The sequence below is a fragment of the Budorcas taxicolor genome, chromosome 7 (assembly GCF_023091745.1).
Source record: "Budorcas taxicolor isolate Tak-1 chromosome 7, Takin1.1, whole genome shotgun sequence".
NCBI classification, from domain to species: domain Eukaryota; kingdom Metazoa; phylum Chordata; class Mammalia; order Artiodactyla; family Bovidae; genus Budorcas; species Budorcas taxicolor.
The window spans coordinates 9,001,208-9,013,038 of NC_068916.1; the positions used below are offsets into that span (position 1 = coordinate 9,001,208).

At 36.3% G+C, this 11,831-nt stretch overlaps 1 protein-coding gene across 1 annotated transcript; it reads right to left on the reverse strand.

The window, feature by feature from the left end:
- Window positions 1-861: 861 nt before the first annotated feature.
- On the reverse strand, window positions 862-1,800 carry LOC128051136 (olfactory receptor 10H4-like). The gene has a single exon (XM_052643628.1). The coding sequence runs from the start codon at window positions 1,708-1,710 to the stop codon at window positions 862-864; it is 849 nt and encodes a 282-aa protein (XP_052499588.1). The 5' UTR covers window positions 1,711-1,800.
- Window positions 1,801-11,831: the final 10,031 nt, after the last annotated feature.

An 11,831-nucleotide genomic window follows, 5' to 3' on the forward strand; every position in this document is an offset into this window, starting at 1 on the left:
CTCTATTTATTCACATGTTATGTAACCTCCACCAACATTTCCTTTCTGCATAATGAAATACCTGTAGGTAGCCTCTGATCTCTCTTTGTGCCATCTTGAGATAGCCCTCTGCCCTTTAAACACACTACCTAAAAAGATACAACTTTAACACAGTAATGAGAAATGTATGTGTTACTGAAAGTTAAGTGTGGGAAAAAGATTTCTGTAAGACATGAGCTAACAACACACTTTTAATATGTGTACATGCTTACCTAAGCATTGATGCCTCTTCCCTTTCTCCTTTCCTCTATCACCCTTCTTTCTCCTCTAAATCACTCTTTCTTTTTTACTTTCTCCCCCTCCTTCATTTTTGCTTCTAGTTCTCTCTCATAGCCTTGTAATTAATAAACAATTGCCATGGAGACAAATAATTAATTCTTTTCTATTTTTACATTTGTCATAGCTAAAAAGATAGTTATAAAACACTGGACACTGTGCTTGATATAGAGAAAATTTTCAATGTTTGTTGGTTTTTATAATTATTTTCTGTTATTGTTTTTTATTTTATATTAGTGGGTAAAGAGAAAAATTAAGTCTTTTCTTGCTTGTCCATTCAGAAAGAACCATGGGCATCAGGGCCAACACTCATTCATGAGATGCTCCTTACTTGATCATAGATACATGTCCTAAGCCATAGATGATGGGATGGAGTTTATCACATAGTGTCATGAAAGAGTGGTGCCAGAAGGACACCTTTCTAACGGAGGAAAAATAAATAGCTAGTATGAAGTGTAGACATTTTAACACATCTGAATCCTTACCATAGTTCTACGGAGACAAATATTATGATCCTAGCCCTTTTCTTCACCACCCAACTGGTCATCAGGAGCTTAAAGAAGAGAATTTTCTGTGGAAGTTTCTCTGTATGGCGTTCTTCAGCTCCTTATTCCTGAGACTGAAAATGATGGGGCTAAGAAAGGGGGTGAAGACCGTGTAGGTGGTGGCCAGCAGAGTGTTACTCTCCATAGAATGAGGGCCCTTGGGTTTGAGGTAGATGATGGAGGCAAAACCGTAGTGCACGACCACTATGGTGAGGTGGGAGACACAGGTGGAGAAGGTCTTGTGCCGGCCCTCAGTGGAGGGGATCCTCAGGATGGCAGCCACGATGAAGACATAGGAGAGGACGATGAAGAACAAGCAGCCCATCAGGGCCGTGACACAGACCATGATCACACCCATGGTGACAGAGGCTGTCTCCTTCCCACAGGCCAACTTCAAGAGGGCAAGGACATGACAGGCAAAATGGTAAATCTCATTAGACCCACAGAAAGTGAGATGGAAAACTATCAGTGTCACCATCATCCCCATGACCGAGCCACCAGCCCAGCACCAGGACACAAGACGGGCACAGTCACGGGTGCTCATGAGCACGTTGTAGCGCAGGGGGTGGCAGATGGCCGTGTAGCGGTCGTAGCCCATGATCATGAGCAGGAAGGAGTGGGTGAAGCCAAACGTGAAGGAGAAGAACGTCTGGCTGGCACAGGCCACAAAGGTGATGGAGCGGTGGGTGGAGAGCATGTCGGCCAGCATGCGAGGAGTGACCGCAACAGTAAACAGGATCTCGGAGATGGAGAGGGCACACAGGAAGAGGTACATGGGGGTGTGGAGGCTGTGCTCCCTCCAGATGGTGCCCATGATGAGCAGGTTCCCCAGCAGCGTGAACAGGTACATCAGCAGGTACAGCAGGAAGAAGGAGGGCAGGAGCTGCTGAGGGAAGTTGGAGAAGCCGATGAGGATGAATTCAGACACTGTGCTGTAGTTCTGAGCAGACGAGGATGCTGCATTTGGGGAGATCGGAAGCAAGATGAAGGCCCAGTGGTTAAAACAGAGGCTCTAATATAGGTTAAATGATAATTGAAGACTTCTGTACTATATAACTACCTTCTTAATTTTTCTGGGTCTCAAAATTTTCATCAGTAAGATGGAATAAATCATAATAGCTGTTGTCATCCCATAATGTGATAAAAATAAAATGAGATCAGTATATTAAATGCTGAAGACATAGTTTAGCTCTTGGGTTTTCCACAGAGACTACAAAATGAAAAGTTTTCATTTTTTTTGGAGGTATTGAAGACAAACATAGATGATCAGGATCATATTCTCTTGAATAATGCACCTATTATAGGAAATACTTATTTGGTTCTCAAGGTTGTAAAATGTTTTTCTTCTGAGAATATTTGTCTTTTAATTGATAATTTAATACATTCATATTTATTTTAATACTATGTTAATGGTACTCTTTTTTATGTGTTGTTTCATATTGATATTTACTGTTCTAAATGACCTGAACAGAAAGTTTGAAAATAAGTCGATGGAAGAATATATGCCAGAAAAAATGTACCAAGTGACAGCTGAGGCAGTGATTTTGAAAACAGACAAATGAAATTTAAAGAAACAATAATTACCTTCCATTTACAATTGCAACTCAAAGCATCAGGTTTCCACGGAGAAATCTTCTGAGAAAGAAACCAAGGTTAGGACATCTTATGCCAGTGTGAAAGGGAACTTTCAGTAAGTAATGGCTTAATGTTAAATGCATGCCAGAACCAGATCGCAAATGTGCCCACTGGTCAAAGCTGATTGCCAGAACGAGGGATCATTGTACAAAGAATGGAGGAAGAAGCTAAATGACACCACGAAGGTGCAATCAGACAAATCTAAAGATGGAACATGCTACAGAACAATTGATTTTGTAATGTAGATATCACTCTTACTAAAGAATATGGAAAATTCAAGGGACATAACAAGCAATTGCAATATACAGTCCTAGCTAGTTTAGATGAGCCAGTGTAAATTAATTTTAAGGCAACATGGATGTTTTCATTATGTTATGAATGAATAATTAGGTATAAATAATGTGAGATCATTATTAACTTAATTATTGAGCAGGCCAAAAAGTTTATTCAGGTTTTTCTGTAATATCTTCTGGAAAAACCTGAATGAACTCTTTGGCAAACCCAATATTAATTTTAAATGTGATCTTGTGATTTTGTGCCTGATTGGAAAAGCATTCTTAGTTTAAATGCAGACTGAAATCAAAAATTACACAGACACACACACATCCACACTCCAAGGGAAAAAGAAAATTATTTTATTAAGTATAGAAGAACATCAAAATGATTGGCATAAATATCAGTAATCTATGTAACTGTATACTTTGGAATAGGAAGTAATAAATAATCAGCATAATTTCAGGGAATAGATATAAACAGGAAAAGATAAATCAATATAAGATAGATAGATGCAGTATGTAGCTAGATTTGCTCAAAGTGTAGAAAGGCAACTTGTGAATTATTAATTAGAACACAATTAATAATATTTGTAAATGGTGACTTAGTAAAGAATCTGCCTACAGGGAGGAGCGCAGCGCGGTCTGCCAGCCGGAGATGCGTGACGTTGTGTTCTGAGGAGCGGCCAGCGGCGCGATGGAGCGGGCCAGGAAGATACTGCTTCAAATATGAACATCTGATCATTTGGCCCTTTGCGAGATGAGAGTGCATCATCCTGGTCCGCCATTTTGTAGTCTTGCCCTCTGACTTAGGACCTCAATATGGCGGACTCTGTGGAAAGACCTGAAGTTTGAAGGTCTCTGTCCTGCCTTGTGACTATTTGCCATAGTACCACAGCTTGTTGAGAATGGGAAAGGAATATGAGCCCTGTCTGAAGTTTAGAGTAAGGACTGTGTGTTGCTTTCTAAGGCAAGGGACCGTTTACACTTGAGACGGACTACAGAACAGCACGTACCAGAGGTGGAAGTCCAAGTCAAACGTAGAAGGACAGCCTCACTGAGCAACCAGGAGTGTCACGTGTACCTGAGGCGATCTCAGCAGCAGCAAGTACCTGTGGTGGATTTCCAGGCAGAACTGAGACAGGCATTCTTAGCTGAGACACCAAGAGGTGGTTAAAGCAGTATTGGAACACCAAGGTAGCTGATTTCAAGAGAAAAATAAAAACAGGTTATAGCTGATGAAATCATGATCAGGATTAAACAACTAATTAAAGGGTAGGATGTTTGGAGGTCATTTAATTATTTGGGATATATTCAATTTCTTTTCCTTAAAAGCATCATACAAATATAAACACATAGCAGAAAATTTTAAAAAGTAAAAGCAGTACCTTAATGCTCTCACCCTGAAAGACTTTTGTCATGAGTTACTTTCTAGACAATGTAGTCTTTGCTTTTTAGGTAGTTTTATTCATATTTAACTTGTACTGCTTTTCACCTTGACGTAAGAGAAGTATTTCATTATAAATAGTTGCTGAATATCCTGCTAATATGTTTTAGAATTCCTTTCTGTGAGAACTTTATCTTTTCTGCTGATAGTTTGAAATGAAGTTTCAGTGATTTGCTTTTTGTAAAACATTAGATAGGACCATTTCCTTGGATATGCAGATGTGAAAATAAATCAAGGAATTTGAAATTAAGGTTCATGTTCTAAATTATATTATGAATTATTAGTCTTCAATTGCCATGAGAAAGTATAGTGCCAGGTACACTTTTATCTGCATTAATTATGTCAATTACATATAATTTATTTCTATTAAATTAGAAATACACATCACATCCATTAGCAGATGAGAAGCTAAATATTTTCCCAGGCTTATTTACTACTTATTTCTTGTTTTCTTTCCTCATATTTTGTTACCCATTTGTTTGAGTCATCTGACAATGTAACAAAACTATTATTAACTCATGATTTGTCAGTGTTATGTAGATTTATTTACAGTGTCTTTTTGTGTTAGTTGCTTAGATTTTTAGAAAATTGCAATTAATTTTGATTAAATACTTTATTTTTCCTTTCTTAAGTTTAAGATTTGAATGACCTAAGTTCAAAGGGTTTAATATGTACTTTTCAGAAACTAAGGAAAGAAGTTTATAGATGAGTTTTCTTCTAGATTTTCTTTATTTCTATTTCAGAGTATAACACTGCAACTCAAATTAATTAGGCTTATGGCCATCATTTCAAAAGGAAAAATCCTCCCCTACTGAATTCTTTACCCAGCATTCTCCAGTAATTGCCTGGACTTGATTGCAAGACAGTAGAATTGATTTCAGGCAGTGGAATCTGATAATTGTCCTCAGCTGTCCCCCAGAGTAAGAACGTTTTTACATGAATAAGTGTGCATAATTGATTTTTTAATCAACAATTTTTTGGCCCTTTGGTATAGTTTAGATACTCTTGCAAGTTCCTGTATAGTATTATTTAAATCATAATTATGATCTACAAGTAATCTAATTTTCTAAGTTTTAAGTGCTAGTTTCATCTAAATAGTACTAGTTACTAGAATTATTTTACAGCAAGAGTTGATAAAGTATCTGACTCATTTATTGCCTGTTTTTATAAATAAAATTTTGTTAGCACAGAGCCATATCCATTTATTTACGTATGGCCTGTGGATATTATTGACAGTACAGTGGCAGATGGGAGCATTCATGACAGATTGAAGGGCAGGCAAGACCTACAATATGTATTATCTTTCCTTTTAAAAGAAAAAGTCTGCTAGTCTCTTAGAGAACCACTTTCAAAGATGAAAACATAAGGTGGAGCCAGTAGGGGAGTGTTGGTGCTATAGAATGTGGTAAAGGGAAAGGTATTGCAAGGAGAGTAGATGAAGTAAACATTACAGAGTAGAGAATCAGATGAATTTGGTGGCAAGGGTCTTGTTAAAGTCTGCTATACGTGTAAATGGGTAAAGACATTTAAACAATTGATATGTTTTCTTTTTCATTATAAAAATGTAAAGCATATGAGTGATAGCCAAGAAAAATGGGAAAGTAAACCACAGATTTTAAATAGCCATGTTTCAACCATAGTGGCATTTTTTTTCTTTCATTTTACCCATTTGATTTTCTTTTGAAAACATAGTTGTAATCGTGTTTTTAAACTATTCTATTTATGTATATCATTAATGTTCCTTCATTTTATTACATAATCCTCAATATGATTTGTAATGAATAAATGATGGTCCCTTCATGATTTAAAAAAAAAAAAAAAAAAAGAATCTGCCTACAATGTGTGAGACTTGGGTTCTATCCCTGGGTTGAGAAGATCCCCTAGAGAGGGCACAGTAACCCACTCCAGTATTCTTGCCTGGAGAATCCTCGTGGGCAGAGGTGCCTGGCGGGCTACAGTCCATGGGGTTGCAAAGAGTTGGACATGAGTGAGTGACTAAGCACAGAACAGCATAAATTAGTTATTGGATATATTTAGACTCTTCAATAAAGAGATATTGAACATTTTTTATAAGAGTTCAGGGAACTTTTACAAAAACTGAACTTGTATATAGGACAAAAAGACATTTCCCATGAATTTCAAGTATAAATATGATGTAGATTATAGTGCATTAAAAGGAGACATTGTTGAGCAGTAGCTTCTTAGATCCATTGTGTTTGGGAGCTAAAGGTTGTATTAAATAATACTTTGTAACAATAGTAAAATGTAAAGTAAATTTTAATACTTTATAAAATTTTATAATTAAATAATTCAAGCACCTAATGTCAAATTTTAAACTAAATTTGTACTATGAAAAAATACACAGCTTTCAATATATTTATGGAGAAATTTTTACAAGAAAAAAGTCATTCTTAATAAAATCAAAATCAGGTTGTTGTAAAAGATTAAAACAAGGAGAAGATACCAATAAGAAAACAAAAAAATTAAAATTGAAGAATAACTAGAGAAATAATGGATATTTTTAAATTAATAAAAATAGAAAAATACAAGTTAGGAAATTTTAAATAATACACTGAGGAAATAAGTTTAGAATATATAGGGAAATGAAGCTTAGAAAACTATAAAATTCCAAATCTGGTGCAAGAAAAAAATAGAGACCTTGGGGACTCAAGTCAATTTTGAGGAAACTGAAAAATTTGATGAAATACAGTCATTTCTCAATAACCTTGGCCCCAGTGGGTTTTCAGGTAACTGCTCTTAAATTTTTAAGGAACATTTGAGGAGTATCTTATACTCATTTTTAAAAGCCAGAAAAATCATATGGAGTATGCTCTTCCCGTTTCATTAAGTTAATGCAATCTTGGTTCTAAGTCAGGTTGAATGTTAATAAGAAATGAAAATTATGGGTCCATTTCACCTACCCAGGCAGAGTTTTAAAAATTAAATGTTCTTGCCTGGAGAATCCCAGGGACGGGGGAGCTTGGTGGACTGCTGTCTATGGGGTCGCACAGAGTTGGACACGACTGAAGCGACTTAGCAGCAGCAGCAGCAGCAGCAAGAAGACATAGCCTAGTCAAATCCATTCTTTTTTCAAAAATAGCATATGATGATAAAGTGTTTTGACTTCTCCCATACATGACAAGATGGTGCAACATCAGAAAACCTACCATCTGACTCATCAGGTGAATAAAGCAAAAAAAAAAATCATATAATTATTTCTATCAAGGCAGGAATCTATTTCCTAAAATTCCAGTCCTATATACATATATTTTTTAAGGTAATGATATGCAAAATCTTTATTTTCATAATCTTTGGACAAGGCAATAGAACAAATTTGTGTTAAGCTCCAGATCCCAAACAAAATCTTGGAGGACCTATAGGATTGATGGGGGAGAGTCACTAAGATCAGATCCATACTGCTTCCAGTCCTATATTTATGATTTTAAAAATTGGCATCTATTTAATATAAGTATTAGTATATATACATAAAACATTGTTTTATACATACAACATAATGAATGATATATATATATATGTGTGTGTGTGTATATATATGTACATATATATTTATATATACACACACAATCATTTATGATTTTAAAAAGCCTCCGCAAAATGTTACGGAAAGGGATTTTCTTAGCTAGGTAAAGAATATACACTATAGGTACTGGCACAAAACAGACACATACAATCAATGGAACCGAATGGAAAGATCATAAATAAACCCACACACCTATGTTCATTTAATCTATGACAAAATAGGCCAGAATATAAATTGTAGAAAAGATAGTCTCTTCAATAAGTGTTGCTGGAAAAACTGAACTAGATGTAAAACAATGAAATTAGAACATTTTCCCACAATGTATTAAAAAATAAACGGAAATGGATTGAAGACATAAATGTCTTTACATCTCCCACCAAACTCCTGGGAGAAAACATGGGCAGAACATGCTTGACATAAATTATAGCAATATTTTTGTCTCCTAAACCAAAAGAAAAAGCAAAAGTAAGTAAATGGAACCTAATTAACTTTAAAAGCTTTTGCAGAGCAAAGGAAACATGGACAAAACAAGAAAACAGCCTACAGAATGGAAGAAAACATGACTGAAAAGGGTTAGTATCCAAAACATACATCTCAATATCAAAAACAACCTAATCAAAAAATAGGTAGAAGATCTCAGTCATCAGTTTTCCAAAGAAGACATACAGTTGGCTAACAGGAACAGGAAAAGATGTTCAACCTTGCTAATTATTAGAGAAATGCAAACAATAAAAAGAGCTATCACCGTGCATCTGTCAGAAGGGCTATCAACAAAGTCTACAAATAACAAATGTTGGAGATGATGTGAAGAAAAGGAAACCCTTGTACGTTGTTTGTGGCAATGCAAATTGGTACAGCCACTATGAAAAGCAGTATAGAAGTTTCTAAGAAAAAAACTAAAAATAGAACTACCATATCATTCAGCAATTCCACTCCTGGTTATACATTTGGAAGAAATGGAAACACTTATGTGAAAATATACATGCACCTCAGTGTTCATAGCAGGACATTTTACAATAGCCATGATTTGGAGTATCCCAAGTGCCCAAACAGCAGATAGATGGATGGCTTAAGAAGATTAAAAATATTATTAATATAAATAATATATGTAATGGAATATTATTCAGCCATGAAAAGAATGGAATTCTGCCACTTGCAACAGCTGGGTGGACCCAGACAATATTATGCTTGTGAAATAAGAAAGAGAAATACAAATATTGTGTGATATCACTTATAAGTATAATCCAAAGACTAATACACACAAATGTATATGTAAAACAGAGACAGACTCACAGGTACAGAAAACAAACTAGTGAGTACCAAAGGGGTGAGGGAAAGGGTGAGGGAAGAGGTGAGGGAAAAACTAAGGGTAGGGCATTGAGAGTTACCAACTTTTGTGTATAAATAGATAAGCAACAAAGACACATTGTATAGCATAGGAAATTATAGCCATTGCCTTGTAAATGGACTGCAGCCTACTAGGCTCCTCCGTCCATGGGATTTTCCAGGCAAGAGTACTGGAGTGGGGTGCCATTGCCTTCTACCATAATAACCTTTAACAGAATGTAATTTGTAAAATTAATGGGTCACTATGCTGGACACCAGAAGCTTGTGTAACATTGTGAAACTCAACTGCATTTCAATGCAAAAACACCTTAAAACAGAATATACGCTACAAAACTAGCAAATAGGTTACTAATGGAGAACTTTAGATGCATTATTTCAGGAGCAAGAATCCAAGGTTACTTACTGTCTCTGCTGTCCTTTAACATGGAACTGAAAGCCTTGAGCAGTGCACTAACAAAAGGAAAGGAGAAGGCATGCAAGGTTGAAAGGGAATAAGCACGATTATGCACATAAAGAAGTTGAAAGAATGAAAAGGAAGTTTATTAGAACAAAAGAAGCACAGAGTTTCAGAAGGCAAGATTGACAACAAAGAAACATAGTATTTCTCATAGTATTATACCAGTAATCATTCAATACATATAATTTAAGTCAAGTAGGATAAGACAAGGCAAAGGCTAATAGAGTTTTGCCAAGAGAATAGACTGGTCATAGCAAACACCCTCTTTCAACAACACAAGAGATGACTCTACTAATGGACATCACTAGATGGTCAATACTGAAATCAGATTGATTATATTCTTTTCAGCCAGAGATGGAGAAAAAACAAGACTGAGAGCTAACTGTGGTTCAGATCATGATCTCCTTATTGCAAAATTCAGACTTGAAGAAAGTAGCGAAAACCAGTAGACCATTTGGATCTAACCTAAATCAAATCTGTTACAATTATACAGTGGAAGTGACAAATAGATTCAAGAGATTAGATCTGATAGACAGAGTGCCTGAAGAACTATGGACGGAGTTTCATGACATGGTACAGGGGGCAGTGATCAAGACCATCCCCCCAAAAAAGAAATGCAAAAAATCAAAATTTTTGTCTGAGGAGGCCTTACAAATAGCTGAGAAAAGAAGAGAAGCTAAAGGCAAAGGAGAAAAGGAAAGATACCCATTTGAATGCAGAGTTCCAAAGAATAGCAAGGAGAGATAAAAAAGTCTACCTCAGTGATCAATGCAAAGAAATAGAGGAAAACAATAGAATGGGAAAAACTAGAGATCTCTTCAAGAAAATTAAAGAAACCAAGGGAACATTTCATGCAAAGATGGGCTCGATAAAGGACAGAAATGGTATGGACCTAACAGAAGCAGACGATATTAACAAGAGGTGGCAAGAATACACAGAAGAACTCTATAGAAAAGATCTTCATGACCCAGATAACCACGATGTGATCACTCACCCGGAGCCAGACATCCTGGAACGCAAAGTCAAGTGGGCCTTAGGGAGCATCACTATGAACAAACCTAGTGGAGATGATGGAATTCCAATTGAGTTATTTTGAATCTTAAAAGATAATGCTGTGAAAGTGCTGCATTCAATTTGCCAGTAAATTTGGAAAACTCAGCAGTGGCCACAGGACTGGAAAAGGTCAGTTTTCATTCCAATCTCAAAGAAAGGCAATGCTAAAGAATGTTCAAACCACCACACAATTGCACTCATCTCACACACTAGAAAAGTAATGCTCAAAATTCTCCAAGCCAGGCTTCAACAGTACATGAACCATGAACTTCCAGATGTTCAAGTTGGATTTAGAAAAGGCAGAGGAACCAGAGATCAAATTGCCAACATCCGTTGGATCATCGAAAAAGCAAGAGAATACCAGAAAAATATCTACTTCTGCTTTATTGATTATACCAAAGCCTTTGACTGTGTAGATGACAACAAACTGTGGAAAATTCTTAAAGAGATGGGAATAACAGAACACCTTACCTGCCTTCTGAGAAACCTGTATGCAGGTCAAGAAGCAACAATTAGAACTGGACATGGAACAACAGACTGGTTTCAAATTGGGAAAGGGTTATGTCAAGGCTGTGTATTGTCACCCTGCTTATTTAACTTGTATGCAGAGTACATCAGATGAAATGCCAGGCTGGATGAGGCACAAGCTTGAATCAAGATTGCTGGGAGAAATATCAATAACCTCAGGTATGCAGATGACCCCACCCTTATGGCAGAAAGTGAAGAAGAACTAAAGAGCCTCCTGATGAAAGTGAAAGAGGAGAGTGAAAAAGCTGGCTTAAATCTCAATATTCAAAAAACTTAGATCATGGCATCTGGTCCCATCACTTTATGACAAATAGATGGGAAAACAATGGAAACAGTGAGAGACTTTATTTTCTTGGGCTCCAAAATCACTGCAGATGGTGATTGCAGCCATGAAATTAAAAGATGCTTGCTCCTTGGAGGAAAAGCTGTGAGAAACCTAGACAGCATATTAAAAAGTAGAGACATTATTTTGTCAACAAAGGTTCTTTTAGTCAAAGCTATGGTTTTTCCAGTAGTCATGTATGGATGTGAGAATTGGACTATAAATAAAGCTGAGTGCCAAAGAATTGCTATTTTTGAACTGTGGTGTTGGAGAACACTCTTAACGTCCCTTGGACTGCAGGGATATCAAACCAGTCAATCCAGAGGAAATCATTCCTGAATATTCATTGGAAAGACTGATGTTGAAGCT

Excerpts from the sequence above, each read along its gene's own strand:
- LOC128051136 (XM_052643628.1), bottom strand. The coding sequence starts at position 1,710 with ATGTACCTGTTCACGCTGCTGGGGAACCTGCTCATCATGGGCACCATC.